Source organism: Annulohypoxylon maeteangense (assembly GCF_022496945.1).
Source record: "Annulohypoxylon maeteangense strain CBS 123835 unplaced genomic scaffold GGS22scaffold_3, whole genome shotgun sequence".
Classification (NCBI taxonomy): domain Eukaryota; kingdom Fungi; phylum Ascomycota; class Sordariomycetes; order Xylariales; family Hypoxylaceae; genus Annulohypoxylon; species Annulohypoxylon maeteangense.
Window position 1 is genome coordinate 1,680,156 of NW_025953250.1, and position 25,593 is coordinate 1,705,748.

The 25,593-nt window shown below is 48.1% G+C and overlaps 6 protein-coding genes across 6 annotated transcripts; 2 read left to right on the forward strand and 4 right to left on the reverse strand.

Moving 5' to 3' along the window:
• Positions 1–323: 323 nt before the first annotated feature.
• On the reverse strand, positions 324–3,149 carry GGS22DRAFT_178149 (altered inheritance of mitochondria protein 21; the record flags this gene model as incomplete). Its single annotated transcript, XM_047963557.1, has 2 exons — positions 324–2,134; positions 2,192–3,149. 2 exons carry the CDS (start codon positions 3,147–3,149, stop codon positions 324–326), a joined length of 2,769 nt encoding a protein of 922 aa, XP_047822031.1.
• Positions 3,150–7,428: 4,279 nt separating this feature from the next.
• Positions 7,429–8,393, reverse strand: GGS22DRAFT_94483 (Golgi apparatus membrane protein TVP18). The gene is made up of 4 exons (XM_047968490.1): positions 8,246–8,393; positions 8,130–8,145; positions 7,890–7,991; positions 7,429–7,819 (listed from the first exon to the last, which is right to left on the reverse strand). The coding sequence occupies exons 1-4, from the start codon at positions 8,280–8,282 to the stop codon at positions 7,519–7,521; spliced, it is 456 nt and encodes a 151-aa protein (XP_047822032.1). The 5' UTR covers positions 8,283–8,393; the 3' UTR covers positions 7,429–7,518.
• A 1,404-nt stretch (positions 8,394–9,797) lies between these two features.
• GGS22DRAFT_155314 (cytochrome P450) lies at positions 9,798–12,346 on the forward strand. Its single transcript, XM_047960186.1, has 2 exons — positions 9,798–10,095; positions 10,311–12,346. The coding sequence occupies exon 2, from the start codon at positions 10,419–10,421 to the stop codon at positions 12,045–12,047; it is 1,629 nt and encodes a 542-aa protein (XP_047822033.1). The 5' UTR covers positions 9,798–10,095; positions 10,311–10,418; the 3' UTR covers positions 12,048–12,346.
• On the reverse strand, positions 12,298–13,925 carry GGS22DRAFT_155316 (uncharacterized protein). Its single transcript, XM_047960187.1, has one exon. It carries the CDS (start codon positions 13,640–13,642, stop codon positions 12,398–12,400), a length of 1,245 nt encoding a protein of 414 aa, XP_047822034.1. The 5' UTR covers positions 13,643–13,925; the 3' UTR covers positions 12,298–12,397.
• Positions 13,926–15,559: 1,634 nt separating this feature from the next.
• On the forward strand, positions 15,560–17,649 carry GGS22DRAFT_155317 (cytochrome P450). The gene is made up of 3 exons (XM_047960188.1): positions 15,560–16,049; positions 16,098–17,302; positions 17,385–17,649. The coding sequence occupies exons 1-3, from the start codon at positions 15,715–15,717 to the stop codon at positions 17,528–17,530; spliced, it is 1,686 nt and encodes a 561-aa protein (XP_047822035.1). The 5' UTR covers positions 15,560–15,714; the 3' UTR covers positions 17,531–17,649.
• Positions 17,647–24,352, reverse strand: GGS22DRAFT_94527 (nuclear protein 96-domain-containing protein). The gene is made up of 5 exons (XM_047968491.1): positions 24,042–24,352; positions 23,827–23,931; positions 19,785–23,737; positions 18,110–19,723; positions 17,647–18,058 (listed from the first exon to the last, which is right to left on the reverse strand). The coding sequence occupies exons 1-5, from the start codon at positions 24,154–24,156 to the stop codon at positions 17,951–17,953; spliced, it is 5,895 nt and encodes a 1,964-aa protein (XP_047822036.1). The 5' UTR covers positions 24,157–24,352; the 3' UTR covers positions 17,647–17,950.
• Between the last annotated feature and the right edge of the window lie 1,241 nt (positions 24,353–25,593).

Here is a 25,593-nt window from a genome sequence, read left to right on the forward strand (position 1 = left end):
AAGAATTCTATGACGAATCGGAACTACAGGATTCGAAGCCTAAGAGGCCTTTCAAGAACTGGAAAAGGAGTACAATCAAGAGGAGCGAACGAGGGACAAAATGACTATGTAGGCTAACATCATAGATGTGCCGTGATCTACGGTTTGCTGTTTTCTGCTTTTCTTTTCCTTGATACCTTTTTTGCACTGTTTCGCAACTGCGTGAAATCCCTCGCCTTCAATCCATTTCGTACCACCCTCCTAAACAAAGGAAATGTGGAATGAACTGGAAACGAAACACGACGGACTTGCACTCCCTAACGGTAGAAATGGTTGTCGTATAATCATTCTGCCACCTCATCCTTAACCTCTTCAACCTTTTGGACTTGGTCTCCTGAAGGCTTCTTCTCGATGGTCTCTTCTAATATAGACTCGCCAGCTGTGTTGGTAGCAAGTGTTTTGGTCTCTTCTATCGGTTGAGGTTCGCTCTCCGTTTCTGTCGGTTTAGAATCGGCTAGATCGTCTTCTGGTTTGACCGGTGGTGTTCCTTCAAGTTTACTTTCTGGTTTAGACTCCGAGTTGTCTTCTGGCGACACGGGTAATTGGGCCTTGTCCGCCTCGATTGGCTCTTCGCTCGCCGTCTCGCCCGGTTTCGTCTCTACTTCTGACGATGCCGCTGGCCCTAAGCCGTCCACCGTCATAGTACCCTCCTCATCTATACTCCATAGCGTACGAGTCATAGAGAAACTGAGAGTAGGTTTCCCATTAGCCACAGGTGGATGTCCCGATTCTGTTCCGCTCGGGCCCGCCGCCTTAGTAGGAGCTCGTCGCTGAGGACCACGGGCACGGCCTTTCCTTGCGTCAGATAATGGAGTCTTCTCTTTTTCCTCGACGGGATTTTCGGCGGGAGGATCTTCCTTTTTAGGGGCCTGGGGGCCTAGTCGTAGACGTTTGTTTAGATCCGACATGAAACCTGCTTGCAACGCAGCAATCTTCCCTCCGGCGGGCCTTGCAGGTACCGCTGGCTTCGTCTTTACCACGGGCTCGGGTCCCTTGGATTCCACGACTGGCTTGGAAGGGCGAATGGGAATTTGAGGCTTCGGACGATCGGGGATACTGGGTTTCGAATCGTCACCTGATCCTTGCTTCTTGGGACGTGAAGGTACTGCGGGTTTTGGGGGCGCGTGTTCGGCGGCTGGCTTTGGCTCCTCATCTGCTTGCGGCTCATCAGGAGTTTCCGGGGTTGAAACAGTAGCAGTAAATTGTAGAGAATCAGGTGTATCCTCCCAAACGTCTCGGCTCGGAAATCTCTGAGTTGAGCTGGGTCGGACGTTGTTCTCCTTAGCCAAATGCGATTGATTTCCAACCCACGACGGGGGCTTTTGTTGTCGGTATAGGAAGCTGTCAGGAGTAACAGCCTCTTTTTCGGCCAGTTCCTCTTGTTTCCGCGCAAAGGCCTGAGCGGGGGTTTCACCCTCTCGTGTTGGTACGTCTAAAATAGCTTGTTCCTTCTGGCGAGCTTCTAATAACTCTGGTGTCGAGACTTCCGCGGTAGAATGCACGCTGTTAGGAGCATCCTCCCAGATGTCCTGACTAGGGAATCTCTGGCGGCGCTCCTTCAGCTTCTCGGCCTGGGTCATAGGCTTCTTACCGCTCTTCTCGTCTTCCGGAAATAAGGGCTCATACTCTTCGACGTCGTCCAACGGAGTAGAATGCAGCTCAGTGGGTGGGGGGCTATATATACTTGCAGGTCTACTTGTGGGACGGCTTTTAGATTCCCCTTGTCGCTCGGAAGGAGGCTCTACTGCAGGTTGCTGCTGGTAAGGGGAGGGATCTTTAGCTACTTCGTCGGATGCGAGGATTGGGTACTCGGATTCGTCATCAACACCTTCGCCCTCGGCAGATTGCTCGTCGCCAAATTTGGCATATCCCTTACGTCGTGGCTCATCTACGTGGATTACCTCGTCATTGTTAGCAGTCCCGGCTTGACCGGTAGTCGCCTCGGCGGCTGTGAAGCTCGACTTCAAGGGCGACGTAAGATTCGCGTCGTGGTTAGGGGCAGTGGATGGCGGTCTCGAGATACGCGAAGTATATTCGTCGGCGGCTCGGTAGCCGACTTGCTCACTGGGAGTTCCAACGTGTTCTGCGGAAGTACCTATAATGATTGATTAGAAACACTCCAAAGCTTGCTGGCATCTTGCGTTACCAAAACCAGCACCACGGCTGGCCGTGTCCCGAACGATCTTGTTGAGATTCTCGCTACTCATCGAATAATCGTTGGCACGATCGTGAAGATGGTTATACCGCTCCTTCTGCAAAGCATCGGGATGCTTTTCGTAGTACGCCTTCTCAAGCTTGTCGGTGTTCGCAACGCCGTGGCCGTGAAGACCATAAACATCCGATGGGAGATCGCCAAACCCGCCTCGAGAGCTTGTCTTTCTCGTGTGATTTCGGGCGGGCTTGGTTCCGTCAACACTCACAGCTCTAGGGGCCGGAGCGGGCGAAGGTGCCTGAACATCACCGGCATTGAGTAGCATGGGAACGCGTTGTCCAATCTCAGGTATGCCATGTTCATCCTCGGCGTAGGGTTCACTCTGGTGAGAAAGCTGGCTTGTGGTGCTTCCTTTCTTCTTCAGACTTCGGCCAGGGTAAGCCTGGTCTTCGAAAGAGGAGCGCCCAATTCCGAAAGCAGCAGCTCTCTCAGAGTCGGTGCGGGTGACTTGGGCAACCCGTTGCTTGGCGCTTTGGGCGGGCATTGTCGGCTTTGGCGCATAAAGTTTAATATCCTCGCCAACAGTACGAGTCTGTTCAGGGGAAGTAGACGATCGACGACTTTCATCATCATCTGGGGATGTGCCTAACCCCCCTATAGCCACAGCATATTCCCGACCTTCCTCGCCCACATTGGGCATATCAACACTAGTAGGACGCTCCAACTCCTCACCAAGATGGGTTTGGCTGTGTCGAGCAGCACCGGGGCTTTTTGGGCCGAAAGGACTCTCATTTAAGGGTGAAGGAGCAAATCGAGCCGGATTGGGAGAGAGAGAACGATTCAGGCGGCGGACGGGACGCGGGGGAATAGCAGGTACGGACGAGCCATTGTCCTTCTCCTGACTCCTAGTAGGGCGAGGAGGGACCGACGGATTAGATTGTATAGTGGCGGCAGACATCTTGGGTAAAATAGAAACAAAAATGCAATTGCTGTTAGCTCAAGTGCACAAAACAGCCGCAATTAATATGTAGTCGGTAGCAATGTGACCTAGACAATTCGATTAAATATTAGTAAAAATTGATTGTGGTGTGGAACGAGTAGGAAATAGATTGAGCCGGGACAGAGCGAGCAATGATTCTATTCCTTAGTATATCTAGAATATTGGCTTTGCTCAGATAAGGATACAGCGATTATACGCTTAGACACCCGCCTAAGTAGCTGGGTAGTTGTAGGGTTGGGATATTGGGATTAAGTATGTGCTGTAAGCTGACGGTTATACGTACCACATAAATACCAATGAGCCTCAAAAATGATCGTATAGGTCCAACGAGGCGATAACGCAGGAGTCCAATGGATTGAAATAGGGTTGGACTGAGGAATCTCGTGTGTCTCGGTAGTGGTCTAGGTAGTGGATCGTGGGTTTATCAGATACACTAGACCAAAGGCCAGACCAGGTTTTAAGCTTGCCTAACTGTCCACCCGTTAGATCCAATCCCCTGTCACTATCATGCGGTGAAGAGATAAAAAAGGATATTGTGAAAATATGCGGTTAGGTTGATAAGCTAGCTTAGGAAGAGAGTAGCGGGATAGTCTGTCTTGTCTTGATAGGAAATGCGATGTGTTTGTGGGAATGGAAACGGACCCGGCGATATGCCACGTTCCTCCTATCAAAATGCCATTGAAATGCAGATCTGACGTTTCCCGTCTTTCCTGACGAGAAACGAGAAACGGGAAAGTTGGGTAACAAATATGGTTATTTACACCATGAATTTGAACAAGACAGATGTTTGTTCAAACCAAGACAGAAAGGGAAAAGGAAGCAAAAACTAACATGGCTACGCTATAATAGACAAAGAACGTAGGGATTCTAGGGAAGGTTCTGTGATGGAGGGGTTCTCCAAAGCTGTGCGTCGGCCACTCACAAGTTCGATAATTGATTGGTCGATGGGACAAAGTGGGCAATGTATGTCAGACTCGGCCAGGTCAGCAGCCTTAGCCGGATCTCGATTGGTGATAATGTTGCAGTAATGTTGCAGTGTCGGTAGTATCGATGTCGGTTGAGTTCCTAGTAGTCGATCTTTTGTTCGGTTCAAATTTCGAATAAGAAAACCATTGAAGTTGTAAAGAAGAGGAAAGGAAAATATACGAAAATAGCTTTCCGGGAATTAAAACGTCTTGTCGATAAACGATGATGTAAACGTCAGACAGTTTTAGCCGTAATAAGAATTTGACGAGAAAGTGTAACAAACGGTTACGATTGCGCAACCAAGCAACCAACTTAGGTGGGTAGTTACGAGTTTCCAAGGTCAATTATTCCCGAGTCGTGAACAAAGGACATCAATTAGAAGATTCTAAAGTTTCTTCTAGGCCAGGTACGTAAACAGGCGTCGTCTCCAGAGCTCGTATTGAGGGTCTTATTGATAAGTATTTGAAAATGATTGGGTCTTGATCGTCTTGATTCTGTAACTAGTAAAGTCACGATGATGAAACTCGAAGAGGGACTCGGATGACTTAAATACCTGGCCACTCTCAAGTTCGTCAATGCAGGCGGGTTAGTAACAGTACCTGAAGCTATTGGCGATGTCATGGAATAATCTTGGTTCCTATTAGCTACCAATAATTGATCGAAGACAAGGATGGCAGGTTGTTGAAAAGGTCGAATAGACGAATAATCGGACCTCGATGAGCTACCGTTTAAGGTACCCCGCTTGTACTACATAAATGTACATAGTAAAATGTAGGTATGTACTTTCTCTTCCGGGTCACAAGCTCCTGCTCTTGCTCCTAGCTAGCAACCACGATCCTCTAGTGAGGGGTACATTCGGGGTACACGCATCGCGAGTGCCTCATTGATCTATTTGTTCGACTTTTATGCAGGCGGTCTGAAGACGATATTGGCCAATCACGGCGGCCTAATACATAATGTTAGCAACGCTGGAGCTCTTTCCAGTGGAGGAACCTAAGTGCTGCCCCTCTAACGCATAATGCTCTTTTAGCGCCATTATCGACGCAAGCATCCACAAGGAGTTCGATTAATGCAAGTGACAGTTACTATTACCAGTAAAAGAGACTTAAACGTACATAACGGTTTCATATATGATTGTGTACATACATATGTATGTATGATACGTATCTACTATCTAGAACTAGAAAGTCTGGTTGTCACTCTTAGAGGTTTGATGAAGATCCGGGAATAAGAAAATAAGGATGCCTCCTTAATTAGAACCCATTATATTCAAATATTATAAACTCTAGAAACAGATCGTGGGGGTGAAGTGTGTACGACCTACCTACTCCAATATCTCCAATAGGTACCAGTTGACATATCCGGTCCGTGAATGGCCAGAATGAAAGAGGCACAGTATACCTTAAGTATACTCCCGCAAGCTTTCGTGAGCCTCACCATCGGGTTTTCTCTAGACGCAACATCAATATCCGCGCCGATCCTGGGCAATTCTAGAATCTTGATCATGCGGTAAAATACACATGTATACAAGGTAACATGATGTATCAGAGTTTTTACGGCGAAGCGAATAAGCCAAACTATCTCCTTACACAGAATAGTTAGTCGGGTACTTAGACGGTAGCCCGTGATAGGGGTATAAATAGGTACTGTACGATACCTAGGTATGTATGACTCTAGAGCTTCTAGTTAGCTCTCCGCTTTATATAGTGCATTGTAGGTACCTAGTAGTACCGTATAGTCCGCTCAGCTTATTCGGTCACCGTACTAGTATAAGCATAGGTCCTCTTTTTCGGTAACAGCTCGGTCTGGCGAGGAACTCGTGTATGTAGGACCTAGGTACATCTAGATCACCACGTAAAGCAATTGAAAAATGTGATGTGTAGTGTGACACCGGAGGCCGCTTTAATGGACATGACAACGATCCAAAAAATGCAGTATAACCCCGTTCCCCAACTGTGATATGTCAAACGGACGCAACATCGTGGTCACGCTCCATCGTCCCCGCTCCGGGGGCTCAACTGCATGCACCATATAGAGCGCGAGGGACGGTAGTCGTTCCCGTAAGTGCCGTGCCGACGATATTCCAGGTAAGGTGGTCTTTTAATAATAACCAGTTGATAATATCAACTCACTGTAGCAAATTCGAAGGCCTTTAGAAAGTCAATATCATCCAAAATAGTACAGGCAGCTCTAAATTCTAGGTGAGAAAGTAACAAGATTGGAACCTTCATTGGAAAGAAATGTAAGAGAAGCTATCGTGAAACCCCATTAACTAACCCCCTAGTCTGCAGTAGTAGCAATGACGGCATGCAGCATATATTTCCCCACGGTTTTGGCCCTTACTGTATTATGTACCTTTCTAACGTAGCATTCGTTGAGAAAGGTTTTTTAGAAAAAATCTGTCCGTTTTTTTGGAGGCTCGAACTGAGTCGTTGAAACTTTCTCCCTTTCCAGACTTCCCGAAATGGACCTAAAACGTAACCAGCAGTACGGAACTTCATATTCACGTTTCAGTCATGTACATACTTCGACATGTATATATGGGTAAGTACGCAATCAATCTAGTTACGTATTTGGTAGTTGGAAAACTTCTTCAATTGATAAGTTCACTAAGTGGCAACATATACCTATAGGTAGGTATGTTCCAGATATTCAGGGTCGCCTTGCATCAGCTGGGTTTATAGAAAAGCAAGTGGGGGCCTATGTGGGGTGATTCAGACTGGTGGAAGCCATGACGCTTTAGATATAGCTCTAATGTCCCTTGAAAATCGTTTATTATCATAGGTATGCTCTGCTAGTACGATGCTGTTCGTGGATTAATTGATCGTACCTTTTGACAGCTATCCAGACTCATGCTAGTAGTGTGTACCGACGCAACGGTACGTATGTAGCCACATGCTTATTATCAACCAGACCACAAACAAGTCACAGTATAAAGCCTAGTCCAGTCAACATTCTTTTAGAACTTAGGTCTTAGGTATCGCAGTAGAGGTAGGAACTTAGAAAGATGTCAGATTCAAAACACCAGGTCCAGACTGGGGTATCTCATCCATTCTGGATGCGGTATCAAGTCAGGAAAACCAGAACTTCCGCAGCCGTCTTGTTTGTCATATTCCGTTACGCCGTTCCTAACGATCAAAAAACAATGCAAACCCTTCCTTTTCTCCTCCGAATAGGGTAACAAGACCAGAAAACCACACATACACCCCTTCACGTGCAGGGTACAACTCCTTTTAAGCCACTGATACTCGTGAATCACGTCGAGAACGAAACCTTCCACCAACTGTTCCTGCACAAGCTAGAGAGACGTGTACCGCTCTAAAGCGTTCGAGGTCGTTGATTCGTTTGCATCATGAATTGATCATACGATCATCTGCGCAACGCCCGCGCCGCCCAAGGTCTTGCTTCCGACGAAGGCCTGGCCTTTGACACCAGCAAGAGTGTAGCATAGAGCGGTAAATGTCAGGACAACAGCGGCAGCGATCAGGCTGCTGACGGCGACTGCGAGACTGACCCATTGGACGGCAGCCATCACGCCGTAAGCAGCAGCACGCATGTAGTTGGTCGAGACTTTGCGGATTGCGGCATCGAAAGAAGCCGAAGTAGGGCAGATTCGGAGTAGGAGGGGCACTTCGACGAAGAGGATGATGAAACAAGAGACCCTATTGACAGAGTATATTAGCTTCCGGCTGTTCCCCTTGAAGTAGTCTTCTTAGGAGGGTAAGAACTTACAGAGCAAGGATGGAGAAGATGATAAGGAGAAAGTGGCCGAAGAGGTTAAAGAGGTTCGCAATGCCCAGCGCAAAGCATAGGATCATGGACAAGATACCGAGCCTGATTACAGTATTCCGTTAGCCATAACAATCCGGGAGAACAATACCTCGCAGCCCAACTTGAGTATTCGCCATTTGACAAGTTGAAGACATTGGCTACGTCGCGAGGACATCAAAGAGATGACATCTGGAGGCTTACCATTGTCCATAGATACCTGGTTGCACAATAGTCAGCCACCGTTTACTATATCAAAATCGGCTTGCAAGCGCTAGCCTGATGGATGGGTTAAATATATAGATGTATGGATGGCTTACTGAAGTTCCTCGTCGCAAACTCGTCTTTCAGCGACATCTTGACTATTTCTGTCGATGAACGATGAATAGTCTTGTTGGTATTGCGTAGTACGATTGAATGCCCAAGCAGGGACTAAAATGCTAATGCTGACGACAACCAAATAAATCGGGACTGACGGCACAGAGACGATATGCGATTCGATGGCCTTAGACACTGGTAAATCGTTTATGTTTATCGTTCGTTCACTCGTGATAGTTTTATCGCACCGACGTCGGATGGTTAAGACGGCAAGGTTTGAATGGGGATTGTATGGCGCAGAATAATAAGCGAGATTGGCGTGAACAAAGATGTGTTAAGGTTAGTGTTGACATGAAATGTTTTAGAGAGGTTGAACTTGATGATGGCTGATTCCAGTTTGTGCAGTCTGTGCAGTCTGTGTGACGAACTTCGTATTGTACAGATGTACAACATCCAATTAGGTCCAATTAGGAGCTTAGGTGGATCAACTAGGTGACATTCATAGTGGCAGCTTCCAGCGCAAAGTTGGAAGCCTGCCTGCCCAGCCGTTGTCCAGGTGCTAAGGTGCTAAGGTGCGAAGGTTCTGAGGCGCAAACCGCTCTTGCCGGTCTTACGTAACCCAGCCAACGTACCTGCCTGCACCTAGAAATACAAGCCACAATAGCAACGTCACCCGTTTAGGCCAATAAGAGGCTTAATCAAGCACCTACTCACCTAGTTGTCTAGTAGCCTAATAGGCATCGTGTTTTTACACCATACTTACCTATAAGTTAAACTATTAGGCAGCTTCTTTATTGCCTAAGCTGCATGTTGCCTTTATTGCATGGTATTCCTTTGTCACGAACTTGAACCTATTCGCAATTGAATCCTTCTCTTGAATAAGGAGGATAGCGCGATCAATCAACTAAGAGCGAGTCAGGAGGAAAGAAGGACCCGAGAGAAAACAAAAATACGTTGCGAATTTTCATTTCTGAATTTAGCCATATTCGAGAGTGATTGGGAGAAAATTAGACAATATTTTTGCCATTCAACATGGTCAAGGGAATCTAGGCATAGGCATACCAACGACACAATCACCCAGTCATCACAATCTCCCTACAAGGCAAACAGTATTCTGGCTTGGTCCTAGTCTGCCGAGTTAGAACACTTGCAAGGACGATATCTTCGGATGGCAGATAAGTTGCAACACCACACCAAGAACATGACAGCCTCGAATATATTAATTGCTTGTATAATATCGAATTACATTATCAATTTAGTCGTTGATGAGCGTATCATTATCGCCTCTTGAGTTCCCTACTTAGATCTAGGTACCTAGGCATATATCAACCCTGTAACTATTTTTTTATACGCGAATTCATCACAGCAAAGTGGTGGCAATCTGATCCGTGAAAATAGTTCCTTCTCCGTTTACCACCAAGTTCTATTATTTTCTCTTCCTCGTTATACCATGAATAGGCGTGTCCCCTTTTCTGCATACCTTCAAAAGACATGCTTACACATTCACCTATAGAGACATATTCTCAAATGGGGGTATTTCCAGAAGAGCCGTTGGCTCAAGTGACAGTTCCTCATTAAAGCTTCACCAATCCAATTGCGGGGGACCCTTGTCAATGTCACGTTATAATGGCGAGTTCATAAAAAATGGTACTTACATTTATTCACTGAAATTATGTTCAGTAACGTTGGATATTTTAGTAATTTTATAGTCGAAATTTCAATGCTCTAACGAGAAACGAGAAACTAGGTACCTAGGTAATATTGAAGTGGAGCGAAAGTATAACCTGGAAGTCTTCTCCCCTGGTTTAGATGTCGTATAGGCGTTAATAGGAAACAACTGAATACCGAACCTGTAAGTGGCTCTCACCAAAGTTTCAACGTGTGACAAAAACAACATTGGGACGTACTTGACTCGAACAATTGGGATATGAGGAAGCGGCATTCTTACAATTCGAGAATATATTTGGAAGGAACACTAAGAACTCCCTAGGGGCTCGGTATCGGTTGCCCCTTACTTTCCTACCAAACCTTCAACATCAGCCAACTTAGCTAACATGAAATCCGTAGATTCATATTTCCAGAATAAAACCATCATGATTTTAAAGGCCTAAACAAACTCATAGGTACATAAGAGGTCAATTCAAGTCCATATTTAAACCCCAAAATTCAAACACAATGGCGCTCCCCAACTTCTCACCAGAATCCTGGATCGTCTACGCAACAGCCTTCATCCTCATCCCCATCCTAACCATCATCATCGTCATCCAATCTTATTCCCAGCGGAAACTCAACCCACGAGAACCCACAGTCCTCGCGCCCGCAATCCCCGTGATCGGACACATAATAGGCATGGCGATCTTCGGCGGTCGGTATATCAAGAATCTCGGAATCCGGCACCGCGATCTCCCTATTTTCACACTCCCCGTCCCCGGATCCCGCATCTACATCGTCGCAGACCCATCCCTCGCTGTCGCCGTGCAGCGCGCGTCCAAAGTTCTCTCTTTCACCCCCATCATCCCAGAAGTCACCGAGCGTGTACTCGGCCTCGACGCCGCAACCATGGAAATCACGCGCAAGAACCTCGACCCAGGACCCGGCGAGGAGCGCGGCTTTCTCGCCGATATCCAGGATATGGTGTACGTACAGCTGGGTCCGGGGTCGTACCTCGAAGAGCTCAGTCTCGCCGCAGCTCACGAGATACAGGACGAAATCGCCTCTGTCACCACACAGCCTACTAGCCCTATAGACCTCCTCTCATGGGTTCGCCATCTCGTCACCGTATCAACCGCAAAGTACCTCTACGGGCCGCAGAACCCAATCGCCGTAGACCCGTCTCTCGAAACCTCGTTCTGGGACTTCGACCACGGGCTCGGGTCCCTGCTAATGAATATTTACCCTTCGATTACAGCCCCGAAGGCGTATTTGGGCCGTGAAAAACTATCCGCGGCGCTTCTTGTGTACTTAGAAGCAGGCCTGCACAAGAAGGGATCATCAATCGTGCAGCGGCGCGTAGAAATTGCACAGCAGCACGGGTGGGCTTTACCAGCCATCGCACGCGAAGAACTCTCCTTCCTCTTCGCGGGGATCGTGAACGCCACAACGTCGACATTCTGGATTTTGGTGCACCTATACGCCGACCCCTCGCTACTAGCTAGCGTGCGAGAGGAAGTCCAAGCAGTTCTCGAAACACCCAAACTAGATTCAACTTCAGGGAGGGCTCGATTGTACCTCACGGACCTCCGAGACACCTGCCCCGTCCTCGTGGCCGTGTATCGCGAATGCCTGCGTCTCGGATCCGACACCTATTCCACTCGCCTAGTGAAGCAGGACCACATCCTCGCAAACCAGTACTTCCTAGCGAAGAACTCTGTAGTTCAGATCGCAGGCGGCGTCATCCACGCCGATAGCCGGATCTGGGGCGAAGATGTCGATTCGTTCAACCCTAAGCGCTTTCTGGTTACGAAGGAAGGTGGCGTCGGAAAAGAAAATGGAGGGGTGGGGGGAGTGGTGAAACAGAAACAAAATAACGCATTCCATCCCGCGGCTTTTAGGGCTTTCGGTGGAGGCAAGACATTGTGCCCTGGACGCCACTTCGCCATGAATGAAATCCTGGCTTTCGTCGCGCTGGTCGTGCTGCAGTTTGATATGAAACCCGCACATGGGGATAAGATTGAGGTTCCTCGGAAGAACGACGGCGTTTTGCCCGTTCATATCTTGGAGCCTGTTTGTCCGGTTGAGGTGTTGATATCGAGGCGGGAGGATTCTGTGGCGCGGAAGGCGCGGAAAGCCAAGTTTTCCATGTAGACGATTAATGGCGTGGATGGTATTATGTCCTATAAGAGGGTCTTAGACTGTTCATATAATGATGATGGGTACCGGTACTGGGTATATATGGGATACGGGAAGGAAATACTTCTATCGAAAGCATGACTGGGTTGGCAGGTGCTTAATAGGCGAGGCATGTTTAATAGTCGATCCCTTCGTGGGACTGGTTTTCATAGGTGTATTATTGACTATACAAAGTAGGAGATGTGTGGCTTCTTCCGTAATCTAAGCTGTGAACCCCGCTATAAGAAAAGGACGGTCCTCTAGCACCCTCTAACACATTTCTTATAAATATAACAAGGTAGATCTATTAAATATATCTCGTTCGGTTAGTACAACCACTCATCTAACCGATGCCGATTCCGCCAGGTTTTTTCATCCTCGTAATCGTAAAGTTGCCTCACAACCCCGAAGTTCTGCTGGTGCACTATTGGTACGCGCTGCACATCTGCCTCATCATTTACTCTGAACCCAGACCCTGTTTCGATAAGGGCTATCCGCTCACCACGTCGTTTATACATGCTGTCCTTGGTAGAACATGTGGCCGACCGTGTTGACGGCCACGGGCTACTCTTGGGAGTGATCTCGACTAGAATCCCCGAGAGTCCCGCGAGTATTGTCGGCGAGTCATCTGACGGCGATGCGAGCGAGTACACGGGCGAGCTGGTCCTGGTCTTGAACGTCGGGAGCCACATGTTAAAGTTGGGGCGGTAAAAGTCGTGTCGCGAAAGCGCGTGCCACCGGCACGGTAGACCAGCCACGTAATCGCATGTAGCTCGATCGTTAGGGAAGGACGGCTCTTCTACGATAGACGGCGGCCGAGGCATCGGATGGGGGAAACCGGGGCCACAGGGAAAACCGTCGGTATGGTAATAGCTCTTCGGCCAACGATAGTCAAACACCTTCAACATGGAACTATGGGCGCTGCCGGCAATAAACCTCTCGAGGCCGCGGGAAAGTAGAGCGTTGATCGGGGTTGTGACTTCAAAGTTGTCTTGGAAGATCATGTCGGTCGGAGAAGGCGTACGGAGGTCCTGGAGACGGACCGTACCGTCGTCCCATGAGGTGAGCACGGCATTTCCACCCCCACTGGTGAGCGAACTGGTATCCACGGGCAAAATTGCCCGGACTGTTTTGAGCCGACTGTCATGTCTTATATTTTGAATTTTAGTCTTCGTTGTGTGAGATATGACGATTCCCGTTGGCGTGTATTCCAGGTACTGAAGCGGCCTAGGTCCTCTATTCAACCCTACGGCCAGGGTGTTTCCATTTACGTATTTGACGGATCGGATGAAGTCAAAAGTACCCACATCCTTTTGATTGGCCTTTAAACTGAAATCATCATCAACATAGACATAATTTGTAAAGCCACGATCTTGGTTGAGCGCATTATGAATTGTCTGTCGGTCTTTGTCGAGGGAGTAGTTAAGGATACAGTGTTTGGTCGCAGCTGTTAGAAGGCCTTGTTTATAGTTGACGTCGATGGATTGTATTTCCGTCTTAACTAAAGCTTTATGCAGTGGATTGAGATCTTTAAAACTCAAGAGCACATTGCCGAAATCTTCGGCACCCATAGACAGAAGCTGGAGTCGGCCATGAGCTCTACCTACTAGGACTTGGGGCCCCTCTCCTTGTCCGTAGTTGTATTTGCTGTCTCTGAGTATGGAAACGCAAGTGACGTCGTCTTTTCCAGGATGATACCCAGACAACTCACCCTTTCTAGCGAAATATTCATCAGTATGAGCTTTGGGTCCCTTCTGATGTCGTAGTAAGCCGAATACGTCTTCTCCGGCGCCCCAGAAAATGAGGTCCTGGACAGAATTCCCTTCGTGCCGGTGGTAGGCGTCGACTATGATATTACTAGGAATGGATTGTCTGGCAAAACCATCCCGCCTTCGTTGCTGAGGTAGCGGGGAAAGGGCGTCGACGACAAATCCATGCTTATCCCAATCCCTCGATTGTGAAGTTAATGATTGTGCACGTGCTTTCCACTCATCGGCAGACGAGATGTTAGAAATCATAAATGTATTGAAGCGTTGTGTAACGAATATTTGCCATCCTCTTTCAGAGACGAGGTGATATAGCCCTTTACAAGTTGCTGACAGATGAGCAACGCTCCTTGCGGTATCCAAGTATGATATTACGATATAGATAATATCGGCAGGCAACTTTGAAAGGCTTGGGGCCTCGTCAGAGAGTGTGAGAAACTTGATGGATTCCATAGCTCATGTCTGATATTTAGGAAGTATCAGATTTTGCCGAGATGATATCATATTGATTATGAAGTTGAACTTGATGGTCACGACGTATGCCCGCAGCAATTATCGCCTCTTCAGGCCAGATTAGACGATTTCTGTAATATTCGGAATTCAACGAATGTAAATGATAATCCTAGAAGAAAGCTGTATAAGATGAAGTAACAACGTTCCAAGGTTGTTGTTACCTGGACGTTTTTATAGCGGTGTTCAGAAAGTTTGTTGAGTAGCACAGTAGAAAATAGGATGTCCATAAGCGGTTACATGCATATATTGAGTCATAATACATTTCGCGGACCAATCATAGGCTTACATTCTATCCACTATCGTCCCAATCTTTAATTGAGTCATCTCTAACCTCGAACGTTCGCATTGTACCTAGTATTACTTTAGCTAATTTTAAGGGCAAAATATAAGAAATTATTACTAAAGTTCTTATTCTTGAACCAATTTTACAAGATCTTATAAGTTTCAAGTAAATAGCCGCTGCCTTTTTCTAAACGGGTAAATATGTAACACGGCAAACAATTTGGTACCTACTAAAGCCAAATCGACCCAATCTCAGAAATTACAGTGTGTTTGGGGGCGTATATACCACTCTTGCACTGTATTTCATCGCTAAGTCCCCTATATAAATACGGGTACTTAGTACGTAGGTGCTATAAGGAATCTTCAAGGAGATTTAGCAACAGCTTAACAACTTTAGAACAGTTTCAAATTGTGATTATATATCAAGATAAATTGTCTTTTCATTCCTAATTCAAAGTGCTCCAATCGAACCTACCTAGGTAGGTAGAATTTTGTAGGCTGTACTATGGATATAGCTGTTGCTGAACTGTCGTTGAAAGTAATGGGTTAATTGGGTGAAATTACAGAATACTCTATCACTAAACCCTTCTATAGTTATAACACGGCACAGCGCTAAGCCTGCTATTCCTGTAGGGGGTTAGGCGATAAAAATACAGTATCCAGGATATTCCAGTATTAAACCTACTGTTTTCCGGGGCGATGCGATTTGGCGATTTCGAGTATTATAAGCATTTCACACACCGCAATATGCCATTTAACGAAGCATATGCTCTGGTATATACAGTTTTATAAATCAATATGCCTCTCTCAAAAAGATTGGTCAACTAGATGAAAACTTCATATATTGCATTAAGCATTGCCGGTTCGATTGTGTAGGGGAGGAGAGGGGCAACTTTGATAACGACGTTCCTCTTGGACTGAACATGAAATACGTACAAGATGTTGAATAGAGCCTAGGTTTGGGAATCGATACCAAATATTATAATAAATATGTTATGATTCCCATGAGAGACTAAGTATCTACCTTAGATAAACTTCCAATTGGATCTCACTCACCCCTGATCTGGATCTGAACTCCTATCATGGCTATACTCACAATCTCCGATGTCTACACACCAACCATAATTACTATAATAGCAGGATTTATCTACAAATACATATTCTACCCATCCATAATCTCACCTCTCTCAAAAATCCCAAAGGCCCACTGGTCCTGCTCCATCTCACCCGCCTGGATCCTATGGGCTCGCTTCCAGAGCCGTGAAAACCGCACTCTCCACGCGGCTCACCAACACCATGGACCGATCGTGCGAGTCGGTCCCAACGAGCTAAGCGTCAACAGCATCGAGGGCGTGAAGACCATCTACCAAGGCGGCTTCGATAAACACGAGTGGTACTCCGTCTTCAACAACTACGGGTATGTAATCCCCTCCCCCCAAAACCAACTCAAACTAACCACCCCCAGCGTCCCATGCGCCTTCTCCGCGCTCACCTCAAAATCCCACTCCCAGCGCAAACGCATGGTCTCCCACGTCTACTCCAAAACCAGCATCCACAGCTCCCCAGCGCTGCGCTCCCAAGCCCACACAATCCTCAGCACGCGCCTCCTCCCCCTCCTCCTCTCCTCCACACACACCTCCCAGGCCCCGCACGGCATAGACGTACACTCCCTCTTCTGCGCCACAGCTATGGACTTCATCACCGCGTACTGTTTCGGGCTCCCGCGCTGCGCAGACTTCGTCCGCCGCCGCGCGTACCGCGAACACTGGCTCGCGCTGTACACCGTGCGCACGGGGTACGGGTTCTTCGCGCAGGAACTACCTTTGCTCTCTTCGGTCTTCTCTTGTCTTGGTATTAAGTTAACCCCGACCTGGGCCAGCAATGCGACGCGTGAGCTCGAGGCTTGGTGTAAGGAGCTGAGCGATGCTACGGTCCGGTTCCTGGACCGTGAAAAGGAGGAACTGGGGAAGGGGGAGGGGGGATCGGTGGTAGGCACGGCGGATGACCCCGTTGTCGTACGCGCGCTTCTCGCGGGGATTGAGAAGGAATATTCGGCTCATGGGGCGGAGTCTTTGCTTTATAGTACTGTGATCCAGCAACGTGAACTCAGCGTTGCCTCTGAGATCTTCGACCATGTGCTCGCCGGCCAGGAGACTACGGGTGTTGCGTTGACCTACCTCTCATACCACCTCTCACAGTCGCTCGACCTGCAGCGCGAGTTGCGTCAGGAGCTGCTTACGCTGGAGCCTAGCATGCGGTATGTGAGTGAAGATAGAGATAAAGAGAAGGGTAATAAGATCAAGATGCCGGACTCGAGACAGCTAGACAATCTACCCATACTACACGCTATGGTAATGGAGACAGTCCGGCGGTACGTGCCCGCAGGCGGACCAGAACCGCGCGTGACGCCATCGTCCTCGTCCTGTCGCATCGGACCCTACGAAGTTCCGTGTGGCGTGCGAGTATCGGCCTCGGCGTACAATCTACACCGTGACGAGACTGTGTTCCCCGATGCCGAGAGATGGGATCACACACGATGGCTGCGCAACGAAGTTACTACCGAACTGGACGATTCTAACGGAGGCAAGGAGAAGAGTAATTTAAATAGGCACTTTTGGGGTTTCTCGAGCGGTGGACGAATGTGTCTGGGGTCGAATTTTGCTATGCATGGTCTGGCTCCTTCTCCTTTCCATCCCGAAACTATGCTTATCTCGAGTTTTTTGCTGACTTCGTAATTGTCGTGATACTATAGATATGAAACTTATAATAGCCGCTATATATTCTAACTACACTACCTACGTAGTTGACGATGAAGGAATAGAGCCTACTGATGCTTATACAGGACACCCGAAGGGCAATTCATTATATTTGCGATTTGAGAGGGTTACAATGGGCTAACGCGCATATCTGATTTAAGTGTACATATTGTGTTTATCTAATAAGTGAGATCATAATACTAGGGTTAGTCGGAGGATATCATACCGTTGAGGATTTATACATATCACGAACACAGCGAGGCTCGGGTATCAGCAATTTATGCTAACTACTGTATTATGCTACATGAAGGCAATTCTTCTGCTGTGTCGTCCCTACGACACAAAACGTCTTAAATATCGCATAACCCACCATGGACTGACTCCTTTTACTTCCCAACTTTCATCCTAGACTGAGTATGGTAGGCGATTAACCTTAAGGGGAATGAACTATCTACTATAGGTGCCATTTTTGCGTGGAAATGCACGTTGCTAATCCTCCTCAATGTCTTCCTAACTCATTTTCACCTCAAAACTTCGTAATAGAACCGGGGGCAAAGGGGGTTTAGAGGCCGGCCATCACCGTCGAGTAATGTGACCAGGCGAAATCTCGGGAATGTTTCAGTAGGACGTCTTCCGTCAAGGGAAGGTGTAAGATGCGTTCATGTTCCATCTAATTGTTGTTAGTATTTTGTTAAGTGATTTGGGTAGACAAATAATTTACCTCTCCTGCCTTTGCCATATTGGCTACCACCTTTGCGACCTCCGCTGCCATATCCGTCAATGCAGCATACTCTACCATGCCAGCTTCAGGTGTATTGCCATGCATAGCCGGCAATCCTTCGAGGAGCGCGTTTAGTAAGATAGGGGGTGGGTATTCGGCTCGTCGTTGACAACTTAGTAATTGGAGGAATGCTTTGTAGATATCACCACCAACATTCCAGTCGGGGACTTGTGAGTGGTGGCCTTCGAACTGATGAAGTAGATCAGCTAAGGCGTCGTAGTCACGCTCGATTATGGTGACCGGGGCGACTTCTTTGATGAAAGTGCGATGAGCATCAGCCCACGACTCTGCGTGAAGTAAGCATTGGACTTCGGCAGCCGGGTCTTTTTTGACGCTACGCATGAACAACGCCTTCGAATGCCAAATCCATCTTCTCGGAATCTTGAAATCCGCCGCGAGCTTCTTGAAGCTGCTAGAGTCCTCGTTTCCGATTAGTCCGGCATGTCTGCAGAGGTGGTCTTGTATGGCTTTAGATCGCGCATCGGGATCCGTGAGATGCAACAGGACGAAAGTTGCTTCTAACCAGCTACCTTCATTCGTTAACTGTGCAGCGAACGAGACACTAGCGGCATCTGCTTTTTCTGTGGCGTTCTTTCCAAATGAAGCACGCCCGGTAGATGTCAAAGCTTGTCCTAGTTGCCAGGAGAGTCGGAAATCAAGAGGGGAGAGTTGAGAGTTCTCTGGTCGTAATATCGCTTCCAGATCGACCTGGCTATTGGAGTATAATTGTAGTAAACCCCAAAGTAGATCTTCTCGCTGATCCTGGTTCGGATCATTCCAGATGCCCTTGATACCATGCTCCGTAAACCAAGTGACAGGTGGCAGCTCTCGATCTTGCTCCACATCTTCTTTATACTTCTCCACTGCGTCCGCGATGCGATCCTCTGAGGATATCGCGTACCAGAGCCTTAGTCCAAAAGCTTGTTGCCAGTTGAGACCGAATCTTTTGGAGATGAGGAAAGACTCAGTCCGGTTTTCTAGGGCACCTTTGGTACCTTCGCAGGCACAGACGTTACCGCTTAGCATTTCGTAAAGCGCTCGGATTGGCTGAGAGAATTCGGAAAGCACATGAGCCTCGTGCCACTCCTTCATCTGTTCTCGCACGTCCTTCTTAACACCGTCGTTGGTGCCGATAAGAGAAACTAAAGTGGCAAGACGAAAGTTTTTGCCATCTAGAAGATGCTTACAAGCCTCAGCTACTCGGTGACCGGACAAAGAGGCCAAAGCCTTCTCCTCGCTTGATCCAGCCATTGCGGCAGTCTGGTTTGTCTGTTCCTCCACCATTCTCTCCCAGAACCGAGACAGATTCTCCCGCCGAAGTTTTTCCACAGCTTCAGCATCGTTCTGCAACTCTAGGGGGATCTTGATGCTATCAAATAGGACACTTGAAAGTTCCCATACAAGCCTCTCATGATCCTCTGCAGAGTTCTTAGCGGTGTTGCCGATGGAAAAATCCTTCAATGTTGTCCTTGGGCTGAGTCGAACAGACGGTACGCCACCAATAAGTTGAATCTGGGCCAATTTAGAGTGGACATGAATCGCTCTAGCAGACATCTAGGGGTCGTGTTAGTACGCATCCGGCATATTAGGTGGTATAAAGCAAATCAAATCATACCTCATTTGTGAATTTGGCGATTCTGATGTCCTGTGTTTCTGATACGATACCGCCTTTCAGCACGGTCATAAGTGCATTCTTGTCAGTAATACGGCCTGACCTTCCGAATGCCGAGCCACTTGGAGTTGCAGAAAAAACCAGAGTGCCGTTTGGACCCCAGGTAGGTCGCATAGTATCATGCCAAACTCGATCCTGCTCATCCATATCACCTTCGTCGAGATGCTTAGTGTGCCGTTTGTATGGCCACTTAATACCTTTAGGTCTCACAGAAGCCTGGAGATTCTCGGTTGGTGCCTTGGCCTTCTCGAATAGTGAATTCATCAAATCGATACTCGTTGCAAAACCACGACCATCTGGTACAATGCGTTTCTTCGTCGGGGATGCTTCCCGAGAATATCCATTCGCCGCACGTTGTTGATCGGCTTCATTGATGGTCCTTAGAAGTGCTCGATCGCGCTTCTGCGGGCTAATAGTCTTGCTAAGCATATCCATCCAGTCATCTCCTGACGATACCTGAACTTTCATTGGTGTTGCCGAGCCCTTGATCGCGCGCATGCGAGCTCTCATGATACCTGCAGGTGTCTCGGGCACAGTATCGAATTGGGAGCCATCAAACGAGTTATCCTCCTGCTCCGCGGCGAGATGCTGTCCAAGGGAAGTACTCGTTTCTTCATGTACCTCGGACATCGCATATTCATCATCCGACTCGTCCTGCTCTATGCGGACGAGCGCATTGGATTTTGAACCCACGGAGCGATTAGCTAAAAAAGACGGTTGAGATCTAGTGGCCTCTGTCATCTCTGCCTCCTCTTGATAAGTGTCATCCTCGAGATCGAAGGCGCCTGGGAGTACTGGGTAGCCTCGTTTGCCATCTAGGGTACCACCAACGTCGGAGGTGACGTCTTCCGAAGCGGCAGATGGGGACGAGGAGACTTCCTTGTCTAGCGTATAAGCCAATGGGGCGCCAGAAGGTCTACTCTCAGAGTCATCTTCATCCTCTGATTCGTCGAGTTCATATGTTGTGAAATGCTCAACAGAGAATGTCCATTCACCAGTTTGTTCGTTGTAATTTTCGAGTTTAGTGTCTGGGATTCTCTTCAGGCGCTCGACGTGTTTCGTAATCGAGATCGGTTTACCCTTTTTCGATGCACGCGGCCAGGAATTCTCCAAGTTGATAATGGCAGGTACATTCAAGCCCTTACCAACGGGCGGCTTCTTAGCGGCATTGGGATAAACTGTGGCGCTTCGTGGCTCCAGGATGACAATGTTATGGAATATACTGTCAACATCAACGGATGTCAAATCAACAGGCACCTTGAACTTGACGTAGCCGACATTTTCACGCCCCACGGTGAACTCAGATACCTTCTGGCGCTGGACTCTATTCAACATTTGGATCTCTTCCTTAGTCGGGGACATCCAATACTCGCCAGGATCTCCGTCAGATAGGGCAGTCGTCGAGGTGCGGCCTTGGGGAGAGGGGGCCTCTTCTTCATGCACAACTGCCAGCTCATTGCCCTTGACCTGCTCCATCTCGGGGATGGGAGTCGACTTCGAACCGTTGACTCCGTTAGTAGCCTTCGGTCGAACGTAGCCCAATTGCTCTGCGCTTGGTGTAGAGTGAGCGGAGCCGTTAGCAGCCGCACCATCTTCAACGGCATCTACGTTGCTAGTATCAAAACTAACACGCTTCGTTAGCTTCCGAGAGCTGTTGGGCGTCTCGGGCACAGATTTGTCCCTCGTTGGTGTCGAGAATAAATCACTGCGTAAGTCCTTATTGATGACGAGTTTCTTGACACTGCCGCTCCCGTAGAGTCTCGAGGTAGAACTAGCGGAAAATGCGCCAGGAGCTAGGAGACTATCTTCGACATTGAAGCTACGTCTAAGGTTACTTGTCGACACACTCTTAGCAAGAGAATTGCCGACACTTCGAGTCAAACTTCCGCCCAACAAACTCTGCGACATAGTACCTGGAGTACTAGCTACGCTCGAGGGACTGTTCGGGGTGCCGTAAGTACTATAAGAGAAGCCGAAGCCACGTTTCTGTGGCGTCACGAATCGAGAGCCGGAGGCCGGGTTTAACTTATAGTAAGGTAATATAGAAGGCCGTCTTGACTGTTTCTTGTTCGTCGGTGTTGCGAGAGGACCAGGGTCAGAGATCTCATTGTTGCCAAGATTAGCAAATAGGGAACCATACGCCGATAGATCGTTGATACTAGCAGTGAACGACGCTGTAGATTGGTTGGCTTGCGGGTTTCCGAACATGGAGTTCCCCATCGTGTTGTTCTGCGGTTGTTGCTGCGCAGCTGACGTCCCAAAGAGTGATGAACCCTGCTGTTGATTGTTCTGGTTGCCGAACATACCGCCACCGGTCGCCTGCGTAGTGCTACCGAACATAGAGGGTTTCTGTTGGTTTTGCCCTAGAGACCCAAACAAGCCAGAGCCTTGTTGGGGCTGCTGCTGCTGCTGGTTGTTTTGGCCGAGGCTGCCAAACAAACCACCTCCGGTAGTATTGGTATTCTGAGTTGCACCGGTGTTACCGAATAATCCGCCGCCAGTGCCGGTAGCAGGCTTGTTGCCAAAGAGACCGCCCCCTGTCTGATTAGTAGTTGGCTGACCAAAGGTATTGGATGTATTGGTCGAACCACCAAAGAGGCCGCCGCCAGTTCCGCCGGTGTTGGTGGTACTTCCGAATAGGCCTGTACCAGCTGGCTTCTGTTGATTGTTATTGAACAGAGATGATCCAGTCTGCTGCTGGCTCTGATTTCCGAAGCCGCCAGAGCCCCCACCGAACACGCTGCCCGTATTCTGAGGCGTCGCGTTGCCAAAGAGACCACCACCGGAGCTCTGGTTAGTATTGGTGTTACCACCAAAAAGACCACCGCCTGTGCTAGGAGTAGCGGCACCGAAGCCTCCGGTGTTAGTACCGAAGCCACCGCTGCTACCGGCATTGTTGTTCGTATTATTGAAGCTGAAGCCTCCAGGCTTTTGCTGGTTAGCGTTGTTGGCGGCCCCGAACATAGAGCTTCCGGTGTTAGTATTTGTGGCACCAAATCCGGTGTTGGTATTTCCTGTACTGCCAAAGCCAGTGTTTCCGGAACCAAACAAACCACCGGACTGTGCTGGCTGAGTTGTGGCAGAATTGCCAAACAGACCGCCGGTCGCCGCTGGCTTGTTTCCAAACATACCACCAGTTCCAGAAGTGTTTGTACCAAATCCAGTCGTAGCGGTGTTGTTATTATTCTGCCCAAAGACGCCACCGGCCGATGAATTATTGCCAAATAGACCACCACCAGTATTGGTCGTGGTATTCGTGTTACCAAAAGAACTGGAGGCCTGGGTGTTTGCACCGAATCCACTGCCAAATCCGGATCCGACACCAAAAGTTCCGGTACCAGAAGTGCCTCCAAAACGACGACCAGCAGCGTAGTCGGCGAGTCTTAGTTCTTCCGCGGACCACTTCTTGTACGGATCTTGAAAGAGGATGTTCTGGTAGGAGTTCTGGGCACTACTAGTTGCATTTTCCTTCTCGACCAGAGGAGCGAAGTTGGTAACGTTGGCAGTTCCTGGAGGATCGCCTACCGGACCCAACGCTGTGCTGGCTGGAGTGTTCGACGTGTTACCGAATCCACCAAACCCTGTCGAAGTAGCGGTGTTCGAGGCCGTGTTGCCACTTCCGAAGAGTCCACCGCCGCTAGTCGAACCTGTGTTCGTTGCCCCGAAGGCTGGCTTATTAGCATTGCTACCGAAGATAGACCCGCCAGTGCTACCGCCACCACCACCGAACGGGCTCGACGTCGAGGCGTTGTTGCTGGTTCCTCCAAACCCTCCGAATCCACCACCAGAAGTCGTAGTGGTAGAGCCGCCGAACAAACCGCCGCTTGTGGATGTGCCTCCGAAGGCTGGCTTTTGTTGGCCAAACGCGCCGGTGTTACTTGATGCTCCGAATCCACCTGTAGCCATAATATGTTAGTGTCTGCTTGAAAATAATACTGAAACAATAATGTAATGTGCTAGAAAGTTAGGTAGCGACGGCACATACCGGTGTTTCCACCGAAGCCGGATGACGCATTCCCGGAGCCAAATAGGCCACCTCCTGTATTGCTGGAGGCACCAAAGCCACCGGCGTTGCCAGTTGTGCCGAAGCCTTTTGTTACCAGACCGGGTCAGTTGTTGGGTGTCACGCAAGATGATAATAGGAGTTGATGATGGGATAATTTGAGATGTTCGAAAAGCGAGGAAAGGGGAAAACCGTACCTGTGTTGCTCGTATTATTACCACCGAATCCACCAAACCCAGTGGATGTGTTGTTGTTATTACTAGTATTACCAAAGCCGCTTCCGCCGGTTCCAAAGCCACCAAAGGCCGACATGATGGGCCGTGTGTGCTAGGATGACTCGATGTTCGCGACTGGTAATGTGATGACGAAAGGATCGCGTCTGACGCGTGGGTGAAAGTTTAAAAGGAGTGCGACGAGATTAAGTAAAGGAAGGCATGGAAAAAAGACGGTTCGGTCGCCGTGGTAATTGTCGGTCGAGATGATAAAGAGGAAGAGTGACAAGCGTTGTGAAGGCGATGATGCGCAGGGAAAAGTTATTCGCGAACCGTGGTTCAACTTTTTTTTTCTGCGATCCGCGCTGCTGGGGCCAAGAGGCGAACTGATGGTAGGGTTTAGACGTACAAAGATGCCTTGATTCAGGTAGAGAATCGAGGAATATAGATGCGGGAAAGTGTGTGGAATGACTGTAATAGAATCGGAAGATGATCAATGGCGGAAATACCTACGTGTGCAGGTACGATACCTGATTAAAGAAAAGGGAATAAGAAAAAAAGCGTCGTTGTAGAAAGATGCGAAATGCGTAGTTGTTACAGTTAGCTTAAGGGAAAATGTAATAAGGTAGAGAATTGACACGGTTGGGTTGAACCAGGTCAAGGAGAGCAAGGAGGGAAAAGGGCGGACCACCTCTTTCCCACTAAAGAATTTCAACTGGTGGTGAGAAAAATAATATGGGGCAGTAAGTTTGCTGCACGGGACTTGTACCTGCCTCAGGCCAGCCGCGGTAACCTATCCAATTATATGTATATATACTTGAAATGCTGCCTAAACTGATAGTAGTCACGCGGTACTCATACTTCGCCTCGGTGCAACGAACAATGATCTAGAAGCAGAAACTGAATTCTAACATGTACGATTTATTTTATTGTGCAAAGTCACAACATATGACACATATCTCGGTCACATGCATATGATGATATATTATAGTACGAGGTAGTTTCCTAAGGCATTCTTTCGAAGAAATGTATTCTTTACAATTCATTGTAGAGAGTGCAGGCAAACGCGCGAACTGACGCTGCCAGGCTCGGAATCTACAGAACATAATATTATGTAATCGAGGTAGACCAGGTTGATGCCGATTAAAGGGAGCTTGGGCCATGCCAGGTACCTAGGTACCTAATCCAAACAGAGCTTTCGGTGCTCATTACCCGACTTTTAGACGTCCATGCTTCCTCAACCCAATTAAGAGGCACAATTCAGAACTCATCATAGCCACTTGTTTGTGTTGGACATAAACATTCTCAAGCTGTTAGCTAACACCTCTCAAATCAGAAATATTTAATAATTCGTCCACAAGTAATAATAATTAAGGATTTATACATTCTTAGGCCATTGACTTGCTCTTATTCACAGAGAATTTTTGATAAATTGTCATGAATAGATCATAGAGAAGCGTAAGTCCGACCATCGTACGTAAGAGCTCTCTTGCTCAAATATGAAGGTGCGCGCCTCAAGACCGCTAAATTGACTGTT